The 25,238-nt window shown below is 41.6% G+C and overlaps 1 protein-coding gene across 1 annotated transcript in view; it reads right to left on the bottom strand.

Moving 5' to 3' along the window:
- The window catches only part of LOC132404512 (transmembrane protein 255B), a 100,141-nt gene extending 75,401 nt beyond the window's left edge, over positions 1-24,740 (bottom strand). The window contains exons 1-3 of the mRNA XM_059988664.1: positions 24,689-24,740; positions 15,402-15,544; positions 6,641-6,703 (exon numbers count right to left, since the gene is read on the bottom strand). Coding sequence (XP_059844647.1) covers positions 6,641-6,703; positions 15,402-15,544; positions 24,689-24,740 — 258 coding nt within the window. The remainder of the gene's footprint in view (positions 1-6,640; positions 6,704-15,401; positions 15,545-24,688) is intronic.
- Between the last annotated feature and the right edge of the window lie 498 nt (positions 24,741-25,238).

Genomic DNA, 25,238 nt, shown 5'->3' on the forward strand with positions numbered 1-25,238 from the left:
GTAAGGGCACTTTATTTGAATGCCCGTAGTATTCGAAGCAAGGCCAGTGAAATAGTGGCACAAATCAGTATAAAGAGGTATGATTTAGTGGCCATTACAGAGACGTGGTTGCAGGGTGGAGAGGATTGGGAATTAAATGTCCAAGGGTATCAGGTAATATGGATGGATGGGCAGGAAGGTAAGGGAGGTGGGGTAGCACTCTTAATTAAAGATGAGATCAGGGAGATAGTGAGAGATGATATAAGATCAAAGAAGCAATATGTTGAATCCATCTCAGTAGAGATTAGGAATAGTAAAGGGAAAATATTACTGATGGGAGTTGTCTATCAGCCACCAAATAATAACATTACAGTGGCATAGGCAATAAATAGAAATATCTGAGGCATGTAAGAATGGAACAGCAGTTATCATGAGGGATTTTAACTTGCATGTAGATTGAATGAATCAAGTTGGTCAAGGCAATCTTGAGGAAGATTTCATAGAATGCATCCCTGATGGTTTTCTTGAATTGCATGTTACTGAACCTACAAGGGAATATGCTATCTTATATCTAGTCCTGTGCAATGAGACAGGTAAAATTAATTACCTTGTAGTTAGGGATCCTCGTGGAAAGAGTAATCACAATATGACTGAGTTTCTCATACAAATATATGGTGCAATAGTTTGATCAATAGTATAATGCCTACAATGGGATAAGGGAGGATTTGGCTAGTGTAGACTGGAAACACAGGCTGTACGGTGGGACAGTTGAGGAACAGTAGAAGACTTTCAAAGAGATTTTTCACAGTGCTCAACAGAAGTATATTCCAGTTAAAAGCAAGGACATTAAGAGTGGGGGGAGCCAACCTTAGATAACTAAGGAAATAAAAGAAGACATCAAACTAAAAGCTCGTGCATACAATGTCGCTGAGTAGTGGGAAACTGGAAGATTGGGAAAAATTTAAAAAGCAACAAAGAACTAAGCAAGCAATAAAGAAAGGGGAGATAGATTATGAAAACAAACTAGCACAAAATATAAAAATGGATAGTAAAAGTTTTTATAATTACATAAAGTGGAAAAGCATGGCTAAAGTGAACATTAGTCCCTTGGAAGACGAGAAGAGGGAATTTATATTGGGTAATGAGGAAATGGCCGAGGCTTTGAATGACTATTTTGTATCGGTCTTCACGGTGGACACATTTAACATGCCAAAAAAAGAGAGTATGGATGTGATGGGAGGTGAGGACCTCGATACAATAGCTATCACTAAAGGAATAGTGCTGAGCAAACCTGTGGGCCTGAAGATAGGAAAGTCCCCTGGTCCTAATGGAATGCATCCCAGAGTACTGAAAAAAGATGACAGAAGTTATAGTTGAGATTTTGGTGATAATTCCTCAAAGAATTCCAACAAATTTGTCAGGCAAGATTTCTCCTTAAGGAAACCATCCTAACTTTGGCCCCCAAACACCCTGAAACCTCATCCTTAATAATGGACACCAAAATCTTCCCAACCAGTATAGTCAGTCTAGCTGATCTATAATTTCCTTTCTTTTGCCTCCCTCAAGCAGAGCAACATTTGCAATTTTCCAGTCCTCCAGAATCTTTACAGAATCTAGTGAATCTTGAAAGATCATTACCAATGCCTCCACAATCTCTAAAGCTATTTCTTGCAGAACCCTATGGTATAGTCTAATCTATCTTCAGACCTTTCAGCTTCCCAAGCACCTTCTACTTACAATAGCAACAACACTCTTACCCCATGACACTGTCAAAATTCCGGCAATTTGCAGGTGTCTTCCATAGCGAGCACTGATGCAAAATACTTATCCTCTGCCACTTCTTTGTCTCCCATTACTACCTCTCCAGTGTAATTTTCCTGCAGTCCAATATCCACTCTCGTCTCTTACTCTTTATAGACTATATTTGAAAAAGCTTTGGTATCCTCATTTATAACAGTGGCTAACTTCCCTTCATATTTCATCCTTTCTTTCCTTATGGCTTTTTTAGTTGCCTTCTGCTGTCATTTAAAACCTTTGCAATCTTCTTACTTCCCACTATTTTTTGCTAAGTTGTATGTCCTTCCTTCTGCTTTTATGCTGACTTTGACTTACGTTTACAGCCATGGTTACTTCATCCTCCCGATAGAGTACTTCTTTATCTTTGGAATGTATCTATCCTGCACCTTCCTAAGTGGATGATGGGAAGTGAGGACCTTGATACAAAAGCTATCACTAAAGAGGTGGTGCTGAGCAAACTTGTGGGCCTGAAGATAGAAGAAGTCCCCTAGTCCTGATGGAATTCATCCCGGGGTACTGAAGGGAATGACAGAGGTTATAGTAGAGACTTTGGTGATAATTTACCAAAATTCTCCGGACTCTGGGCAGGTCCCAGCAGATTGGAAGATGATGAATGTCATGCCACTGTTCAAAAATGGATGTAGGCAAAAGGCAGGTAATTAGTTTAACATCTATAGTTGGGGAAAATGCTTGAAGTTATCTTTAAAGAAGAAATAACGAGGCACCTGGAAATAAATGGATCAATCAGGTAGACGCAGCATGGATTCTGCAAAGGCAGGTCCTGTTTGACAAACTTTCTGGAGTTCTTTGAGGATATAATAAGCAGAGTAGATAGAGAGGAACAGATGGATGTTATTTACTTGGATTTCCAGAAGGCATTCAATAAAGTGCTGCGTAAAAGACTTATCCATAAGATAAGGATGTATAGAGTGGGGGTAATGGAGACAATGAAGGGCTGCAGGAATCTGACTGGAAGGGAAGGTGGGAGCATGGAATCAGATAACGAAAGTGTTGCGAACAGATGGGAAGAATATGTGGGTGCTGGGCAGATGGATCTGAAAGGTGTAGATTTTACTGTTGTTTACAGTAAACTGGGAGTAACAATAAAGAGTTACCCCATCTTGTTATTTCTGTAATATCTGCAATCTGATCAGCCAAGTGGATTAGGTCCAAAGTATTAAAGTTGTGATTGAAATTCCAGCCAGGCAAGCTCTGAATTACACTTGGGGTATATTAAAATGCATTTGACCAAGAATGAGAAAAACAAATTCACACAAATATGCTTCGGAGGAATATGGTAAAGCATTCCCCATTTCTCAGAATGTCAGTGTGATAAATTCAGACGGGAAGAATATGATTATGTTAGAGAGGGTGCAGAAACAAAACACTGGGTTATTGCTGGAGCTGGAGGATTTGAGTTATAAAGAGGTTCTAAATGGGCTGGGATTGTTTTCTTTTGAGCTAAAGTGGCTGAGGAGCGATCCACTAAAGGTTTAAAAATCTTGAGGAGCATAGATAAGGTTGGTGAAGTATGATACTCACCAACTGCTGGTGTGCCACTGGTGGTTAGGGCAGTAGTGAAGGTTCTCCAAGTCTGGCATGTTCAGGGCTTCCTTCATAGTCTCAGTAGCTTGACTTTCACTACTGTCAGTCATGAAAGTTCGAGTGGGGAATCTGGAATACTGTCACACTCAGATGTAGAAGGATTCTTCATTGCTGTTTCCATAACAATTTATTTTATCAGTCAGGGTTGTTAGCCCTGAACCTGGAGAACTGGTGGACCACTCCTAGTCTGGTCTCTCTACCCTTTGACCTGGTTGGCATGCGTGACCCTACCAAGAGCCAAAGCATAAAGGCCTGACTCCAGCCGACATAGCTCTCTGGGTCATTGAGGCATGCAAGCCTCCAATCCCTGTGACAAGATTGTGGCCCTCTTGGAGGGAAGGCCGATAAGGTCTTGATGAAGAGTCTCGGCCTGAAACGTCGACCGTTATTTCTGTCCAGATGCTGCCTAACTTGTTATATTTTGTGTTGTTGCTCAATGTTTCCAGCATCTGCAGAATCTCTTGTGTTTATGAGGTTGGTGGTCACAGTTTTTTTCACGGGACATGGTTTGACGAGAGAGGAGAAAGATTTGAAGAGCACGTAAGAGCAGGTTTTTCACGTAGAAGGTAGTGGGTATATGGAATGAGCTCCCTGAGGCAGTGTACAGGAGAGTATAGTTACAACATTTAACAGATGCTTATACAGGTTCATGGTTAAGGAAGGTTTGGGTCAGGGGTTCCCAACCATTTTTATGCCATGATATGGGGGTCTGTGAACCCTAGGTTGGGACTGTCTGGATGAGTAGGATAGGAGGCATGTGAGACTAGCTATGTAGGGCCCTTGGTCAGCAAGGCCTAGTTGGAGTAATGGGCCTGTTTCTGTGCAACATAGCTCATTTTCTCTGACCAAAAAGTAACATTATTTTCCAACTAAAGTGATTATGGTACTTGATAAATAAATGACAAACTAGCATGTCTTATTTTATGAAGAAAGAATATGTATTTTCATATCAGGCTCCACAGCACCATGGGGCTTTACTGCCAGATGAGATGACTTGAAGTGTGTTCACTTGTAAAGCAACACCTGGTTGTGTTTAAAACCTCTGTTGCTTCTGCTGCTTTGTTATATCTGATGCTGCCCCCATACACCAATATTTTGCAGTGCAGACTATTTGTACACAACTTATAGACATCCATTTTTCAGATTATGTAAATCATGAAAATTACAGACAAAACAGATAGATCGAAGCTGTTTCTATTGGTGCTGGAGTCAAGAACCAGGGGATAAAGAATGAAGGTGATTAACAGAGGAACCAAAAATTAGACAAGGAAACTTACACTCAACGGCCACTTTATTAGGTACACCTGTACATCAGCTTGTTAACGGAAATATCTAATCAGCCTATCATGTGGCAGTAATGCAATGCACAACTGCATACAGACATAGTCAAAGGGTTCCGTTAATGTTCAGACCAAATATCAGAAGGGGGAAGAAAAGTGATCCAAGTGACTTTGATTGTTGGTGCCAGATGGGGTGGTTTGAGTACTTCAGAAACTACTGGTCTCCTGGGATTTTCTGAATTCGCAAGAGTTTACAGAGAATCGTGCAAACACATTCACACACACACATCCAGTGAGTAGCAGTTTTGTGGGTGAAAATATCTTGCTAATGTGAGAGGTAAGGGGAGAATGGCCAGATTAGTTTAAGCTGTCAGGGAGGCCATGAGACATAGGCACAGAATTCCACCATTCTATCATGGCTGATTTATTATCCCTCTAAACCCTATTCTCCTGCCTTCTCCTATAATTCTGCTGCCCTGATTAATCAAGAACTTGTCAACTTCCACATTAAATATACCCAATGATACTGCCTGCACAACTGTCTGCAGCAATGAATTCCAGATATTCACCATCATCTGGCTAATGAAATTTTTGTTGCTGTGCAATATTAATTCCTATCCTTCTTTTACTCTTTATATTATTTGCTAGCCTGACTTCATATTTCATTTTTACTCCCCTTATGGTTTATTTAGTTGCCTTTTGTTGTTTCTTTAAAAGCTTCCCAATCCTCTAACTTCCCACTAATTTTTGCCATATTATATGCCCTTTCTTTTGCTTTTATAGTGTCTTTGACTTCTCTTGACAGTCATGGTTGCCTCATCCTCCTTTTGGAATATTCATTTTTGGGATGTATCTACCCTGTGCCCTCTGAATTGCTCTTAAGAACTCCTGCCATTGCTGTTCTGCCATCATGCTTGCTAGCGTCCCCTTCCAATCAAATTTGGCCAGCTCCTCCTCTCTCATGCTTCTATAAATCAGTTTACTGCACTGTAATACTGATACATCCAATTTTAGATTCTCCTTCTTAAACTGCAAGGTAAACCATAATCACTGTCTCCTAAGGGTTCCTTTCACTTAAGCTCACTAATCAAACCTGGGCCATTACACAACACCCAATCCAGAAATGCCATCCTTTAGTGGGCTCAACCACAAGCTTCAGAAAAAAGCCATCTCATAGGCATTCTACAAATTTTCTCTTTTGCGATCCAGCACGAACCTGATTTTTCCAATCTACCTGCAGATTGAAATCCCCCAATGACTTCTGCAAATTTTGTACTTTTTACATGCTTTTTCTATCTCCCATTGTAATTTGCAGCACACATCCTGGCTACGGTAGTTCCCATCATAATATTTTTAACCTTGCAGTTTCTTAAATCAACCCACAGGGATTTTACTTTTCTAAGGATTTGGGAAGGTGACAGTAACTCATATAATCATGCATTACAACAGTGGTGTGCAGAATGCACAACATGTCGAACCTTGAAGCGGATTGCTACAGCAGCAGAAGACCGTGAACATACAGGAGGTATCCAGTGAAGTGGCCACTGAGTATATTTTTACCATATGGTTGGTGTACTGCCAGGGGTAGTCAATGGGGTGGCCTATTCAGGAGGGAGCCAGATAAGAATATGAAAGTAATGAATTACCAGGGCTATTATGAGAGGGGAGGAGATTGCAACCAGCTGGAATGCTCTTACAAGGCTGAATGGCCTTCTGTGCTGTAAACATTCACCAAGGTTCTGTGATTAAAGTCAAATCTGCTTTCTTGAAACTCCAGTATTACTGCCCTGGTTAACAGTTATCCTACTGCCAACATTACTAAATCCAATTATCAGATTACAATCACAGTACTCTTTGTGTGAGGGTACTGAAAGCAAGCCAACTGCTGTTTTATAACAGCACCTACAATCCCAAAGTACCTTTGCTGGCTGTCAACCACGTCTTCCGCTGAGCTGATAGAATGTGAGTAAATGGCTTACCAGTTGCTTCCGATTTTCATCCAGAAAGAGTCCCAGCAGAGCAAGAAAAGACCCAAAGGCAAGCTGTAGAAAAAAAGTGAAAATGACTCTGCGAGTTATATCACTCATAACATTACCAATCTCAATTACTACAATTGTAATGGATCTTGTAATAACAAGGTATACGTATATCTTCAGTTCTTACAACTGTCTCATGAGATACATACTATTAACACACTTACAGTCATGGTATTTATTTTGATTGCTCTGTACGTTTCTGTTTCAAGGTGTAATAATTTAGACTGAGAGTTAAATATAAGTCAATAGATTTCCTCCTAGATCACAAACTCAATGTAGGATAAGAAAATTATTCACACAACTGTCTACGTTTGAGCTGAATTATTCCTGCAGAATTGTGCAGTTTGTCTTCTTTTGCACATTGGATGTCTGCCAGTCTTTGTGTGTAGTTTGATTTTATTGTGTTTCTTTGTTCTACTGTGAATGCATCTCATTGTAGTAGCTGATGATTTATATGTACTTTGATAATAAATTTACTTTAAACATTGAACTTTGATAAATCTGTACACTCCAGTCATGTCACCCAATCCCTCTGATTCTAAAGCAATACTTCTTGTTTGCTCCCTCTGATATTTGCTGGAACTTTATCTACCAAGCACAGTGTCTCACCACTTCTTGATATTATTTCAATGCCTTTGAGTTCTTTGTGAAAAGCCAATAATAAGTTCTGGAGATTATATACAGTATAAATTTATTATATATATATAAATAGCTAGCTAGATAGATTTCCCTAACAGCTCTCTAGTTTTTTGAGAGGATGCTAAATTTATACTGAGAAACAAATTGCTGGAATCACAAACAAAAACAGAAGTGCCGGAAGAATCTAGTCAGTCAGGCAGCATCAGTGGAAAGGAAAACTGATTAACAGCCTTTTATTGGAAACGTTAACTAGTTTCTCTCTCCACAAATGTTGCTTCATTGGCTGTGTTCTTCCAGCATTTCTCCCTTCGCTAAGTTTATACTTTCTGCTGAATGACTGAAGGGAAAAGCAAATATTATTGCTTTGTTTACAGCTTTTTGCAAATCAGAAGAATCAAGGATTTCCTTTACAATCTGCTCTGTAGTTTTCCGCTTGGAATTTTTTTAATGCATCAAACGACACCTTTTAAAATTACTATTACTTAACTAATTTTACACAACATTATGAACTCCAGAAAACAACTAAATATGTTAAAAATTAAATTTTAATTCCACGTCCCATTCCCAATCTGAAATGTCTATCCATGGCCTCCTCTACTGTCAAGATGAAGCCACACTCAGGTTGGAGGAACAACACCTTATATACTGGCTGGGTAGCCTCCAATCTGATGGCATGAACATTGACTTCTCTAACTTCCATTAATGCCCCTCCTCCCCTTCTTACCCCATCCCTGACATATTTAGTTGTTTTTTGTCTCTCTCTCCCTGCCCATCACTCTGCCTGTTCTCCATCTCCCTCTGGTGCTCCCCCTCCCCCTTTCTTTCTCCCGAGGCCTCCCGTCCCATGATCCTTTCCCTTCTCCAGCTCTGTATCACTTTCGCCAATCACCTTTCCAGCTCTTAGCTTCATCCCACCCCCTCCGGTCTTCTCCTACCATTTTGCATTTCAAATCTCTTAGTATTTTTCATTTCAGTTAGTCCTGATGAAGGGTCTCGGCCCGAAGCGTCAACAGTGCTTCTCCCTATAGATGCTGCCTGGCCTGCTGTGTTCCACCAGCATTTTGTGTGTGTTGTTTGAATTTTCAGCATCTGCAGATTTCTTCGTGTTTGAGTTGAAAGCTGTAATATTCTAAATAGTCAGCAACTTTACTACAATTATTCAGTTCATTATCAATTATTTCTGTAATATGGTATCATTTGTTAAGACTATACAAATCATGTACATGTAATATTTTCTTGACCTTTGACAGTCAGTGCAAATATGCATGAATTACCTTCACAAAATAGCCAATCTCCTCTATTCCCTTTCCCATTTGCAATCTTTCCAGTTGATGTTTACAGTAGCCATTTTCAATTGATTACATTCAGGCATTGCTTCAAATTCTTCTTCAATGGCTCTTAAAATCACATTTTGTACATCAAGCATTATAAGACATAGGAGCAGAATTTGGCTATTCAGCCCATGGAGTCTGCTCTGCCATTTCATCATGGCTGATCCATTTATCTCTCAAACCCTTTCTCCTGCCATCGCCCATAACCTTTCACCCCCTGACTAACCTATCGACCTCCACCTTAAATACACCCCATGACTTGGCCTCCACAGCCACCTGTGGCAATGAATTCCACTGACTTATCACCCTCTGGCGAAAGAAATTCCTCCTCATCTCTATGCCCATGGTCACTCAAGCCTGAGAATGCAGCTTATAGTTTAAACTGACTGCCAGCTTCATTAATAAAATAATTTTCAGTTGACAAGCTTAAAAGTGAAGAATTATATTTGGGGCTCCTGTGATCTCGCACTCAACTGATGATATTTCGGATCATCTGAACTTATTGCCAAAGAGAAAATAATACCGATTACTTTCAAATCCTGAAAGAATCTGAAGTATTTCACACATGATAAACTATGTGTCTGAAATGTCGCCATAAATAAATAGATATTCAACAACAATCTCCTATTTGCCACAATTAGTACATTATAAAAAACATTGTACGGTATGTATCCAGCCATCTTTCTCATAATAAATTTATTACTTTCAACTCACCAGTCTACAGTTATTATTAGTTTTAACTAGCTCCTTAAAAGGCATGCCAGAGCAACATGAGGCGAATTCTCCCCCTAAGCTTACAAGAGCAGACTCCATGGGCTGAATAGCCAAATTCTGCTCCTATGTCTTATAATGCTTGATGTACAAAATGTGACTTTAAGAGCCATTGAAGAAGAATCTCTCCATTCAAATACTGGCCTTTCCAGTCTCCCATATAAGGGAGTTGAAGTGATGCAATGGGGTATCTAATAGAAAATGTTTGTAAATTATTCTCTGAACAAGTGAGAGCCTGGGCTATTCATTGCAACATTATGCCCAACTGGAAGCACAGATCTCATTTTAGATCTAGATTTTGTTCTAGATTTGTTATAAGGAATGAAGGAAGCAAACCCAGGTGCAGGACACAGGCACGGAGATTGAGTTTGGATGTTTACATGGGTGTAAATGCTGAACAGCAAGCAGGAGGGATCTTGACACAGAGCCCTGATATGGAACCGTGACACGGAGCCTTGACTCAGAGAAACTGAGCCTCATAGGTAAACCCTGAAACTGGAGCTAAACTTAGAACAAACAGTTCTAAGGGTCGGGAAATGGAGTTTACTCACAGGAAAAAAAGACCAACGAACTGGCGACTAGTGGTTGTGACGCTGGGGTTCATATACTGCAGTTCTAGATGGAAACCAGGTGTGCTGTCTTCAAAGCGAATTAGAAGCAATTGGGAAATTAACAATCGGGACCATGGCATAATCAAAGAAAATTAGGAGCAAGATAGGGACCATGACAGTATCAACCCGCCCAAACAGAGCCTCTAGGCTTGTCCAGATTGTCCCGATGGAAATCCCAGATGATGGAAGGGTTCAAGATAACAGATACAGCTGACAGATACAGGTTTCAATTGGGAAACGTGGAATGTGGAATGGATGTGCATAGACTTGGGTAGTTTGAGTTGGACTGCCGTGGGGTTAATAATACTCTCAATCTCAAATTGCCCAGGAAGCGGGGGTGAGTTTCTTGGGCTCGTTCTTGAAGGGGATGTCTTTAGAAGAGAGCCAAACCTTCTGCCAAGGCTGATGATCAGGCGCAGGAATCCGATGGTGATCGGCAATCCTCCGTCGCGGTCGGCTGAGCGGAACAGGGCCGCGTGTGTCTTTCCGGATCTTGCGGCACCGGCGGAGATGGGCTGAACAGAAGGCATAGCAATGCCATCTTCAAGAGTGGAGAACAGAGGGGGTTGGTAACCAAGGGAACATTCGAAGGGAGATGTTCCAGTGGTGGTGCTGACCAGGGAGTTGTGGGCGTATTCTACCCAAGCGAGATGGGTGCTCCAGGAAGACGGGTTGTTGGCCGTTATGCAGCGCAGTGCTGCTTCCAAATCCTGGTTAGCCCGTTCTGTTTGACCGTTCATCTGCAGATGAAAGCCGGATGACAGACTTACTGAGGCTCCAAGGGCTTAACAAAAGGATCTCCAAACTTGAGAGATGAGACATTGTCTCGTTTTTACTGCGTACTGTACCAGCAGTTATGGTTGAAATGACAATAAAAATTGACTTGACTGGACTTGAATTGGGAAACCCAGTCAGAAATAATGTCAGAGGGAATCCCGTGAAGGTGGAAGACATGATGTTCGAGAAGGTCGGCTGTTTCACGAGCTGTAGGGAGTTTGGGAAGGGCTACAAAGTGCACAGCTTTGGAGAAGCAGTCCACCATGGTGAGTATGGCAGTGCTCCCATGTTAAGGGGGTAGTTCCGTAACAAAATCCAGTGCTATGTGAGACCAAGGGCGGGTAGGAACAGGTAGGGGATGAAGCAGTCCAGGAGGTGGTCAGTGAGAAGGTTTTCCACGGGCACCAACAGAACAGACAGAGACAAAGGAACGGGTGTCAGCATCTATGGAGGGTCACCAGAAATGCCTCTTCAGAAGGGACAGTGTCCGATCGATGCTGGGATGGCAGATGAAACAGGATGTGTGCCCCCACTGGAGAACCTGAGATCGAACGGAGTTGGGCACAAAGAGGCAATTGGAAGGTCCATTGCCTGGGTCAGGTTGAGCCCGTTGGGCCTCTTTGACTATGGCTTCGATCTCCCAGGTGAGAGCAGCCACTACACAGGATGATGGAAGGATGGTCTTGGGGTTGGGAAGGCCCTCCTGGGAAACGTATTGACGGGAGAGGGCATCAGGCTTCCTGTTCTTAAATCTCAACCAGCCAAAAAATAATGCCCAACGGGCTTGGCGGGAATTCAGACATTTGGCGGTTTGGATGTATGCAAGGTTCTTGTGATCGGTACAGACGAATAATGGATGTTCTGCTCCCTCCAGCCAGTACCTCCACTCCTTCAAAGCAAGTTTGACTGCCAGTAACTCCTGGTTCCCTACGTTGTAATTTCGTTCGGCGGGGGACAGCCAGCGAGAAAAGAAGGCACAGGGATGAAGTTTTTGGTCAGAGCCTGAGCGTTGGGAGAGGACTGCTCCCACCCCAGAGTCAGAGGTGTCCACCTCCACAATGAATTGACAAGAGGGGTCTGGTTGAACCAGGATGGGAGATGAGGTGAAACAACTCTTCAGCTCCGAGAAGGTAGCGTCCACTTCGGGGTCCCAGTGAAAAGGGGTCTTAGGAGAGGTGAATCGATTAAGGGGCTCTGCCACCCTGCTGTAATCCCTGATAAAATGACGATAAAGGTTTGCAAAACTCAGAAATCGCTGAAGTTGCTTGAGTGTCGTGGGTGTAGGCCACTCCGCCACTGCCTGGATCCTTTCCAGATCTGCCCTCACTTGCCCGCTCTCGATGATGTATCCTAGGAAACTGACTGAAGGAACATGAAACTCGCACTTTTCAGCTTTTATGAACAGTTTGTTCTGCAAAACCTGATGGACATGTTGGGTGTGTTCCTGAAGACTCCTGGAGAAGATTAAAATGTCATCCAAATAGACAAACACATTGGTGAGGCCAAATGGCATGACCAGGTATTCGAAATGACCAAGAGGGGAGTTGAACGTGGTTTTCCATTCATCTCTTTCCCTTATCCTGATCAGGTGATAGGCACATTGTAGGTCCAACTTGGAGAAGATGGTGGCTCCATGAAGTGGTTCAAAAGCAGAGTTGAGAAGGGGTAGTGGATGTTTGTTCTTTACGGTTATGTTATTTAGGCCTTGGTAGTCAAAGCAGGTGCACGATGAACCATCTTTCTTCCCCAGAAAGAAGAAACCTGCTCCAACAGGGTCGGATAATACCTGCCACAAGAGATTCATTTAAGTAAGCCCTTTCTGGTCGGGACAGGTTATACCGCCAACTGGAAGGTAGAGGAGCTCCGGGGAGAAGGTCAATAGCACAATCACAAGGGCGGTGTAGAGGCAGGGAAAAAGCCTGTTGTTTGCTAAACACTTGTCCCAGATTGTGATACTCTGCTGGAACTTTGGATAAGTCAGGGGTTTCCGCGGCAGACGAGGTCGCAGTCACCTTCACTGGGGAAAGGGCCAACTGAAGACAAGTTGAGTGACTGAGCAGGCTCCAGCTGACTATGTTCCCAGTGGACCAGTCGAAGTGAGGATTATGGCGGACCAGCCTGAGATACCCAACAACTATAGGAGCTTGAGGGGAGGAAATTAAGTTAAATTGTACCTGCTCCCGATGGTTCCCAGAGAGAATTAGAGACAGCGGTGGTGTGCAGTGTGTGACGTGGGCCAGAAGTCTGCCATCTAGTGCCCGGGCTTCCAGAGGGGTACTCAGCGGCTCCCGAGGAATTCTGGCTCAGGAATCTATGTCTTCATCCAGAAGATTGCCCTCAGCACCGGAGTCCACTAGAGCTGACAGAGGCAGGGACTGTCAGTTGTAACATAAGGTAACCGGGATCTGCATCAAGGTTCAGGGAACTGAAGGGAATGTTATCTGGCTCACCACGGTCCCCCTTTCTATTGGTGCCTATTTTGGCCGAAGGGGACAGGTTGTACAGAAGTGGCCGGACTGACCGCAATAGAGACATTCTCCTGCTCTGAATCTCCGAAGTCACTCTGTGGGAGAAAGACGGTTCCGTCCAGCGGTGGAAACAGCCAGGCTGGGAGCTATTCTAGGAGCTGGAGGAGAAGGGAGGCTTGTGCTGGTGGGAGACGGTACAGAGTGCCGTGGAGTAGCCAAAAGGAGTGAACAACCAATTCTCTCCCTATGGCGTTCTCGAAGACAGTTGTCCAGCCTGGTGGCTAGGGAGATTAAGGAATCCAGGCTGTTGGTGTCACCTCTTGCCACCAACTCGTCTTTCACCCTGTTGCTGAGACCATCCTGAAATACCTCTCGGAGTGCCTCGTCATTCCACCCCAAGTCGGCTGCTAACGTCCGGGACTCCACGGAATACTCAGTGACACTGTGCGAGCCCTGGCGGAGAGTGAGTAGACGCTTAGATGCACCCTTACCACGTACAGGGTGGTCAAAGATCTTCCTCATCTCTGCGATAAAGGTGGGGAAAGAAGAGCAGATCTCCAGTTGATTATCCCAGACAGCTGTAGCCCCCACTAAGGCACTTTCCTGCAACAACCCCATGATATAAGTAATCTTTGACTTACGTGGAGTATGTGGCTGACTGCTGATCGAACACCAAGGAGCATTGCAGAAGGAAGGCCCGGTACTTCAGACTGTTTGGACTGGTCTGACAGAGTTCTCGGAGTGGAAGGAGTAAACTGAGTGGATACTCAGTCCACCTGGTCACCGATCTTCATTACTTTAGCTGACAGGGGACGGAGGTTGTCCGTGATGTCCTGGAAAAGTCGATTGTGCAGACTCAGTAGGCAGCCCTGGCTGGCGAGGCCTTTTTGCAGGGTCTTCGTGTCCGCTGGGTCCATTGTGGCTAGGTCGTTCTGTTATAAGGAGTGAAGGAAGTGAACCCAAGGGCAGGACACAGGAAATGAGATTGAGTTTGGCTGTTTACACGGGCGTAAACGCTGAACAGCAAGGAGGAGGGATCTTGACCCGGAGCCCTGATATGGAACCTTGACCCAGAGCTTTGACTCAGAGAAACAGAGTTTCATGGGTAAACCCTGAAACTGGAGCTAAACTTAGAACAAACAGTTCTAAGTGGTCGGGAAATGTAGTTTACTCATAGGAAAAAAGACCAACAAACTGGCGACTAGTGGTTGTGATGCTGGAGCTCTTATACTGCAGTTCTAGATGGAAACCAGGTGTGCTGTCATCAAAGTGAATTAGAAGCAATTGGGAAATTAACGGTCAGAACCATGGCACAATCAACGGAAATTGGGAGCAAGATAAGGAATAAATGATCGGGGCCATGACAAGATTTGCCACAATGTAAACACAACGTACCCAACAGCAGGGTAAGCAAAAATGGAATGTACACAAGACATGGAGCTTCTGTAAAATTCATTTTTTGCTGGGTCCTTGTACTTCTGATACCAGTTAATGACATTTAATGTGCCCCCCCGCCCCCGTCTTCCTAATTGATAAAGACAATCTATACCTCCGAAATGCTGAAACAGCATGAAATAAGAGACCGACTGCACAAAATGTATTGCTGAAAATTGTTTGGTATTCTTGGAAAATAGTGGAAATAATCAGCAAATCAGCCAGCATCTGTAGAGAGAGAAAGTGTTAAAATGTCAGTTTAATGACATTTCATCAGTTTCTGCCAAGACCTTTTTATTTTCTTAGCTTTTCTTTTATCCATTATAGTGGCTGTATTAATTTCAGCAAGAAGCCATTGTTGGAATGGAACTTGCATTGCCTGATACCTTATCTGAGATTAGGTATAATATTGATTTTCCTCCCTCACCACTCCCAAACTTCTTTCTCTGCATCTTAAACCCTGTTAGATCGCTAACTCTTGTTGGATCTTGAAATGTTAACTGTTTCTCTATCTGAGCATTTTCATGTCATTCTGTATTTATTGCAGATTCCCAACTTTCTTCTTGTTATTTTGGTGTTATCTCCTAAGGTCTCAGAAAGTAGACACATTTGTGGGTGTTTCCACGGGAAGTGAAACTTATCCTCTCAAAAAGATTTTTCCATTTGCACTTACAATTATTCCGGACACATAGCCGATGACGCTTATATTCTCTGTTCTTGTTGCAGTGGCAATACCAGCAGCGGTGATTAGGAGTGAAAGAAGTAGGAGGATGCTTGAAAGCCATATAGCCCTCTTCTTCCTTTTGATCAGTAATTCTAAAAAAAAGCAATACCTTGATAATGTTATTATAGTACAACTCCATCTTCATTCCTTCTCATGATCCTTGACTGCAGTATGGAGATAAATTTGCTAACAGCTGTTGAATTGGGACATCCTGAAAATGGCAGAGTAATGAAACATTTTGGTATTTACCTACAAAAAGTGTTATTACTCATTCTACTAAGAGGATAGGTCATGAATTTTAATGACTTTCAAAGACCCTACAACTCATCAAAGTCAAAGTAAATTTTATTATCAAAGTGCATATACTGTATGTCTACCAGCTGTTGGCTTAGCGGCAACTGCACCAGATCTCGAGGCGAGTGGTCCCAGGTTCGAATCTGGGCAGTTCCTTGCATGCTGGGTTGAGTGTTGAGCTAGCAACTCAGCATCATAAAAAACAGACAAATACTAAAGAAACGGCAAGGTTGCCGCCCAATGTGATGTGAGGTGCAGAAAGGAACAATTACTACATACACGTCACCCTGAGATTCGTTTTCCTGCTGGCATACTCAGCAAATCTGTAGAATACTAAACAGACAGTGTCAATCAAAGCTCAGCCAGAGTGCAGAAGGCAACAAACTGTCCAAATGCAAAATAAATAAATAGCAATAAATAACGAGAACATGAGATAAAGCGTCCTTAAAGTGAGATCATTGATTGTGGGAACGTTTCAATGAAGGGGCAAGTGAGTACAGGTATCCACTTTTATTCAAGAGTCTGATGGTTGAGGAGTAGAAACTGTTCTTGAACCTGGTAGTGTGAGTCCTGAGACTCTTGCACCTTCTGATGACTGCAGCAAGAGAGCTTGACCTGGGAGGTGAGGCTCTCTGATGATGGATGCTGCTTTCCATTGACAGTGTTTCATGCAGATGTGCTCAGTGGTTGAGAGGGCTTTACCTATGATGTACTGGGCCAAATCCACTACCTTTTGTAGGATTTTCCATTCAGAGAGGTTGGTGAGAATTCATGGCTCTCAGTATTATTTATTTATTTTTATTTTTACAGCTTGTCTTCTTTGGCACTTTGGCTGTCTAATAGTCTTTGTGTGTAGTTTTTCATTGATTCTATTGTATTTCTTTATTTTCCTGTAAATGCTTGTAATTAAATGAATCACAAAGTAGCAACTGGTGATATATATGTATTCTGATAACAAATTTCACTTTGACTTTGACTACTGCCTTTTTGGAGAAGTGGACTGTTCCTATAAACTAACGTTCACCAGTGCCTTCATATGAAATTCTGCCTTCCTGTCGTTTCTCCGGTCCCTGTGGCTTTGAGTCGGAAAGGCATTGAACAGTGCATCACAGAAACAGGCCCTTTGGACAATCTAGTCCATACCCAGCTAGTTATCTGCGTAGTCCCATCGACTTGCACCTGGACCATAGCCCTCCCATCCATGTACCTATCCAAACTTATCTTACCATAAATGTTCAAATCAAACTGTATCTACCACTTCTGCTGGCAGCTCATTCCACAATCTCACTGCCCTCTGAGTGAAGTTCTCCTCTCAGGTTCCCCTTAAACATGTCACCTTCCACCCTTAACCCATCACCTCCAGTTGTAGTCTCACCCAATCTCAGTGGAAAAAGCCTGCTTGTATTTGTATATCTCTATCAAAACTCCTCTCAATCTCTACGTTCCAGGGCATAAATCCCTAACTTATTCAACCTTTCCCAATATCTCAAGCCCTGGCAACATAATTTAAAATTTCTCTGCATTCTTTAATTTTATTGATAGGTGACCAAAACTACACACAGTACTCCAAATTATGTCTTACATAATTTCAACATAATGTCCCAATTACTGTACTCAATACTTTGATTTTTGAAGGCTAATGTGGCAGAAGCTTTCTTTATGACTATAAATCTCTGGGACGCAGTTTGCAAGGCCTCCACAGCCTCCTGTGGCAATGAATTCCACAGATTTACCATTCCTCCTTATCTCTGTATATGTGGCATATTCTAAGAGCCTTTCATAAACAAAGGAACAACATTAACTATCCTCCAATCCTCTAGCACCCTCTGCTAGGGCCCTTGTAGTTTCTGCACCAGCCTCCCAACGGGTCCAAGGGAACACCTTATCTGTCCCCAGGGACTTACCCTCCCTAACTTTCTTCAAGACAGCAAACACCACCTCCTCTAATCTGAATAGGGTCCACGACGATTCTGCAGCTCTGCTTCATATCTATAGACTCTGTGTCTATGTCCCAAATAAATACAGATGCAAAAACTCCATTGAAGATCTTCCCCCAACTCTTTAGGATCCATGTATAAATGACCACTTTGATAATCCGGAGGACCAATTTTGTCCTTTGCTATCCTTTTGCTCTTCATATACCTGTAGAAGCCCTTGGGATTCTCCTTCACCTTGTCTGCTAGAGCAAACTCATGTCTTCTTTAAGCCCTCCTGATTTCCTTCTCAAGTGTTCTATTGCTTCTTCTTCACACAAAAACAGCTTAAGAGCTAAACTTTAAAAGTTCTCACCGTGGCTGGGAGTTCAGGACGATTATCTGCTTCCATCACTCCCTTCCACGGCAAAGACAGAATGGCAAAGTAAAATCCCAGCAAACAGAGGTTTAAAGCTGCAGAGATCACTAGTAAACTTTTGCCCCCCCTCCCCCTTCACGCTAGGAAACTTGGCTCTCTTGCCAAGTTGATACTTGATAATGCTGGCAGCAACTCAACTTCAGAAACTGAAGTTATATCTGTGCTTCACTGATGACACTCAGAATTTCACCATTACTGGCCTTCATTATAATGCACTCAAGTGAAATCCCTTGGGGAGATGTGCAGGGAGTCTGTGGGAACGCCCAGAAAGTATAATGGAATCCAAAGGAATTGGTTTTGCAATGGGAAACTGTCTCTTTCAATATTTTTATTAATATTATATAAATTGCATGAATACAAATACAAAATTCATACAAGTAATACAAATTACATTACATTTAAATCACAGTAATATGATCACAGTATCCCATATTCCAAATCAATCTTGTAGAAAAAAAATTGAATTATGAAATGAAATGAAATAAAATAATTGTATTTTATTAAAAAAAGATCTACCCCCGCTACCAAAGTGAGCTGGCTGGTGAAAACAAAAGAGAAAAAATATGGGAAACTGTCAAAAATGATTTCTGCCCATTTGTTCTCTGAAAAAAGTTTCCTCCCAGAAGATATTTGAAATCAAATCAATTTGCACCTCAGCCTTTTCCTCAGTACACATTACAAAAATCTGTCTCATCTGATGTGAAAAAATAGTTAATTGTTGCTTTTTTTCCCTCAGTTGATGGCTTGGCCACAGAAGCATTAAAACGTTTATGCCAAGAATTGTTTCTCCAACAATGTCAAGATTCATGATGCAAGATTTGAATTAGCAATCAGTTTGTAGTATAACTTTAAACACATTTCAATTAATATCTTAATTTTCATTAAATTTTCAAGTGCTATTTATTGCAACATTTATGTTTAATCAAAGCATGTAATAAACAATCTGAAAACTTGTTAACATAATAAGCTTCCACAAAAGAATTAAAGTTATTATTTTCCTGCTTATCAAGTCTGCTATTTTTTTCATAATCCATCTCTGTGGAGCTGCTTTGAATGTATAATTATTTAATTTATTTATTGAGACACACCACAGAATCAGACCTTTGAGCTGCAATGCCCATCAGTCCCCCAGTTTAATCCTAGCCAGATCACAGGATAATTTACAATGGCCAATTAACGTAACAACTGATTCATTTTCAACTGTGGGAGGAAACCATACCTCCTGGAAAAAATCCATATGGTTGTGGGGAGAACGTACAAGCTCCTTACTGGTAGCAGCCGGAATCGAACTCTGCTCACTGGTACTATAAAGCATTGCGCTAACCACTATGCTATCGAAAAGTTAAAAAGTAGTTTCTTCCAAAATCATGCTCAGGTATATGCAGTTGTTAGGAATGGTAAATCTTGATTAAGGCAATTGGGAAGCATAGAGTTTTATATCAGACAAAAATCTAAAACAATAAATAATATTATCAAAATCCACACAAGAATGTAATTACACCTTGCCTTATTCATGTAGGGTTAAGGAAGTCTCAAATAGATAACTTCTTACATCCACAGGAATAAGGCAAGCCGTAATGATATTTATGTGAGGATCTTGATTTTAAAATTCTTACTGAATTTGATCCAAAATTTAGTCAGTTTGGAAACTGTTCTGGGTTCAAAGGTTATAGCACACATTAGCTGTTCAGGTCTTGCCAGTTGTGAGAAGAACAGCTTAATTACAATTTCACTCATTATTTTCTGGTCTGAGATTTCCTCGCTATTGACTTTAAACGTACAGGTGTCCCCTGCTTCACAAAAGTTCGCTTTATGCCACTTTGCTTTTACAAAAGACCTACATTAGTAACCTGTATTCGCATTACCAAGAGGATTTTCACTTTTACGAAAATTTTTCCCATTTAAGTTAATGGTTCTTCGCTTTACGCCGTTTTAGCTTAAGAAAGGTTTCATAGGAACGCTCTATCGTTGTAAAGGGGGGGACACCTGGAATAACTTGGAAGTTAAAAAGTTGAGTTTAATTTTAAGGGTCAAGGCATCCAGTTCAAAGAAATCTTAAGTATTTGGACCTACTATTATATTGCTGTTGTTTTTGGATGCAGTCTTTGCGAACTTGATTCCCTTTTCTGAATCTATTAGCCTGGGGTCTGATCTCATTGCTGCCCTCTGCTTGCTCATTCAACCAGCTATTATTAGTTGTCAGTGAGCCATGAGACACACAGAGGCTGAAAACATTTCATGGGAGTGCTGTAGGAACAGGAGGCTTTACTTTAACTCCCTCTTCACTCAGCAAAATCCTAACTTTCATTACCTGTGCAATCAAACAGCTCACTGAACAAAATCAAAACATAAAGCAAGCCTAGGCAAAATATGCCTGCCCAAAACATCGATTGCTTATTTGCTTATTCCCCTCCATAGATGCTGCCTGACTTTTTGAGTTCCTCTGGGGGGGGGGGGGGGGGGGAGGATGTGTGTGTGTGTGTGTGTGTGTGTGTGTGTGTGTGTATGTGTGTTGCTCAAAGTATTCAGGAGGAGGGCCCAGCTTGAATCAAAGTTAACCAATTACCTATGCACTTCAGGATTAGGCAATAAAATTACCTCTTGCCAACAATATTAAATGGAAATAACTTAAAAAGATGAATAAAAACAAACAAATACAGTTCATCCTTATGTGCCTTAATCTGATTATTCAGTGACTGAGGATCACTGCTCTCTGGAGTAGAGAATTCTATAGATGTGCTAAGGTCTAGGTAAAGAGATTTCTTCTCATCCCAATCTTGCTTATTTCAGATATTTTCCTCTTATAGTAGGAGGTTATTTGGCCCAGCAGGTCTATATAAGGTCTTAGAACATTCCCATCAGTTCCAATTCCCCAGTAGAGGAAACATACTCTGTAATCTAGTTTTTCTCACATAGCTATCAATGGACTTCAACTCTCTTGCTGTACGCCAGGACCAGGGGTAATTTATAGTGGCCAATGAGCCTACCAGCACATCGTTAGAATGCCACATGAAAGCAGCATCCATCATCAAGCCATGATCACTACTCACTTCTGCATTTGGGTAGGAGGTACAGAAGCTGTAGGTCCCATACCAACAGGTTCAGGAACAGCTATTACCCTACAATCATCAGGCTCTTGAACTGGCATGGATAACTTCATTTAGCACAACTCTGAACTGATTCCATCACCTAGAGACTCACTTTCAATGATTCTTTACAACTCATGTTCTCAGTGTTATGTACTTAAGACAAGGGAACACAAACCAATCATAGAAGGATCAGATGTAGAGGAAGTGCGCAATTTCAAATTCCTGAGCATTAATATCTCTGAGGATCTAACCTGGTTCCAACATATTGATGCAGCTATGAAGAAGGCAAGACAGTGGCTATATTTCATTAAGAGTTTGAGGAGATTTGGTTTGTCAACGAGAACATTCAGAAACTCCTACAGATGTACCATGGAGAACATTCTAACTGGCTGCATCACCATCTGGTATGGGAGGTGGAGGGCTTCTGGACTGGATTGCAGCAAGCTGCTGAGAATTGTAAAATTAGTCAGCTCCATCATGGGTACCAGCCTCTGTATTGTCCAAGACAACTTCAAGGAGTGGTGCCTCAGAAAGGCAGCTTGCATCATTAAGGACCCCCATCGCCCAGGACATTCACATTTCTCACTTCACTTTTAGAATCTTTTTATTGATACATAATCTTCTACAACTATGATATAAAAATTCAACAAATTGTTATATATATATATATATATATATATATATATACAATTAATAAAGCTGAAGAAAAAGCTGATCGTAATATATGAAAATGAAAAAAAAATTTATAAGGGAAAAAAGAGAACCCCAACTAACTAAAAAAAACCCACTAACTAAAAAAAAAGAAAAAAGAAAAAAAATTAGGAATCAATCCCTGGAGCAATACGTCTTGCCATCATCCATATGCATTGCTACAATCAGGAAAGAGGTACAGAAGCCTGAAGGCACACACTCAGTGATTCAGGAAAAACTTCTTCCCCTCTGCCATCTGATGGACATTGAACCCATGAACACCACCTCACTATTTTTTTGAATTTCTGTTTTTTGCACTATTTATCTTAATTTAACTATTCAATATATGTATTTATTGTAATCCAGTTTTTTTATTTATCATGAATTGCATTGTACTGCTACCATTGTTAACAAATTTCATGACATATGCCAGTGATATTAAACCTGATTCTGATTCTTTTGCATATTGGGTATTTAATTATGCATAGTTTTTCATAAATTTTATTACATTTCTTTATCTTACTGTAAATACCTACAGGAAAATGAATCTCAAGGTAGTAAAAGGGGCCACTGGTTAATTGGGGTAGCCACTTATTTGGGGCAATGCTAAAAAAAAATCTAATCAAAGAAATAACCAGGATTCCCATCACTTATTTGGGACACTATGCCACTTAATTGGAACAGGAGACTTTTGCCAAAAAGCTTCTAACTAGTGCTAGTCACATGCACTTGCATGGCTGTAAGACAGTACAGCCTGCTTAGAATGAATGGTTTTTTAAATAGCGTCTGTTGCGTGTGTTTGTGCTAAAAACAATCATCGATTTCTGTCACTGATAGTTGGCAAGAAATAAGCAGTAAGACAATTCAGAATTGTTTTGCTTACTGAGGTTTCAAGCTTGGGGATGCCGGAAACAGCCAGGAGTTAAAATAAAACAAGTCCACTACTTCTACAAGTTAGGAGCTACAGAGAATTTGAACGTATCAACAATACTCTTGAATGTTAGAATGAGAATGAAGATTTGCAGGATGCATTGTATGAAGGCAGTCCAGTGTCCGCACTAGATATCTGCATTGATTTTGCTCATTTGCAGTCTATCGAAAGAACTAGGCAGTGAACAATGGATTTCTCCATTGATAACGATTAGGGACTAGTTTCATAGTTCAAATTTGTCTGTATTTCATTTACATACATAATTTGTTACTCACTTAAATGGTAGTATGTCTTTTTTTATACCTTTTTAACTATTTCCTTGAAACCTTGGCTAAATGGGGCAGCTACTTAATTGAGCCAAAAGGCCAAAATGTATTGGTCCACATGTGTCCCAATTAGTGGAGGTGCACTGAAAGATACTGGGGCATCCAAGTGGAGCAAATGTAAACTCCAACGGGCAGCATGGGCTGCAAACCAAGATCATGGAAACTGTGTGGCAACTGTATAACCCGCTGCACTTTTGTGCCCCCCTCCATGCAGTGGTTAAATGCAAAACTCCTCATATTAGTCCATGAACCTTAGTTCTAGACCCCTCTGGCCAAGGAGGAACATCATTTATATACATTCTAACAAGCCTCACATTTCAATCGGTTCATTTCTCATAATTGTAAAAGCTCTAGGGACAGTTCGCTTTCTCTCTCCTCATAGGTAAATGTCCAGCGTTTGTGGAACACAGCAGAAGGATATCCAATTAGCCCTTCTGGACTTAGTCATTGCGTATAAAAAAGCCGATAGTTTTAATAGACAAACGCAGCTAATTCTGGTGCGTGTGTTACAAAAGTAAATGAGGAACGTTTTCCATTTCTCTTTTCTGCGAGTTTTTTTTTAAATTGATTCAAGCGAATGGCGCGTTGTGAATAATATTACTTTCCCTCTCATTTCGGATTGTTGGTTTGATCAATGGATATGATATCCGTAAATGTCTAAACGAAACACCATACGGATTGTAAAATGTGCCCTGCGTTTGCAACCCCACACAAGCGGTTCGGCAGATGCTGGGAATCCAGAGCAACTCGCACAAAGTGCTGGAGGAGGTCAGCAGGTCAGGACAGGTGGGAATGAATAAACAGCTGAAGCTCCGGGCCGAGTCCCTTCATCAGTTAATTATACCCCTCTCCTCGAACATCCTTGGAGGATGAACTGGAAACGGACTTTAACCAAATCAATTCGCATCCAATTGATGCGAATAATTCTGGAGTTGAGATAGGTGCTTTCTAGGTGTGATGCAAACTAACTACGAGACGCAAACTAAAGGCATCGTTGCAAAATAAAATTTCGCGTCTTCTTTCGAAATCCTAATAAAGATTAGCGCGAATAACGTTCAAACCGTTTACAAACACAAACGAATACGGTTCATTATAAACGTGCAGAATGTAATTTATAGACATCAATTAAAAGAGGCGCAACTAATTAAAATGTATTAAATTTCCTTAAAATCTTCTTGAGAATTAGATTGCTTGGGATTTGCTTACATTGTGGGTGGGGTTGTATTGCGGATGAAGTCATGAACAACTAACCACAAAAACTAACGGAAGGCACTTAGTTTAGTCTCGACGCTCTTTTCAATTTCTAATTACACTCCTCGCTCAATGAATCTTGGATCAAATGTAGTGGGAACATTTACCACAAAAACGAGACTTGTCAAGCGCAAATACACCATGAAATTAAACGGGGTCGTTGTATTTATTTTGTTAGCTGGGTATTGTTTCCTAGTTCCCTCGATTTAAAAGATTTACATTTCTTGATAACCAAATCACAAGTTTGACGAGAAACAAAAAGTTTCGGCACTAAACAATTGCATGATGTAGTTCGATACTCACCGTATAGTTCGGGCCGAACCTGGGGTACAATTTGCCCCGGAAACTGCTGCATGTCGCGCTTCTCTCCGGTAGTTAATAGGATGCAGGAAACAGCGTGGGACAGTTAAAGGGAGCTACACTCGCGTTTTGCAGATGTCAGGTATTGGACTCGATTGTGTCTCCCCGGAGTCCAAATCCCCTGCTCCGCCAACCTGGAATTCCCGGCTCCACACTCGCTGACAGCCAGTCCTGGCAGATGGGACTCGCCAAGTGTCAAGCCCATTGGGCGCGGACTCGCCAAAATGTGCGCTACCCTCTTCGCAAAGCAAGTTACATAAGCTCCGAAACCCTGTGGGATAAAGCTCCAATGAAGCAAAGAGGGGTGCTTTAACCCTCTGACGCCCGTGGTAAAAACAAATCGCCGGGGGGTGGGGTGGATGGACGACCGCAGAAGTATCATCTTGGGGGCTAATTTGAGCTTTTGGGGAACGTAACTTTTAGAAATATTTTTAGCAGCCCGGTGAAGATCACTCCGTGAGCGTTTCCAAGAGATTGTCTAAAGCGCAGAACC

This window comes from Hypanus sabinus, chromosome 2, assembly GCF_030144855.1.
Source record: "Hypanus sabinus isolate sHypSab1 chromosome 2, sHypSab1.hap1, whole genome shotgun sequence".
In the NCBI taxonomy this organism is placed as follows: domain Eukaryota; kingdom Metazoa; phylum Chordata; class Chondrichthyes; order Myliobatiformes; family Dasyatidae; genus Hypanus; species Hypanus sabinus.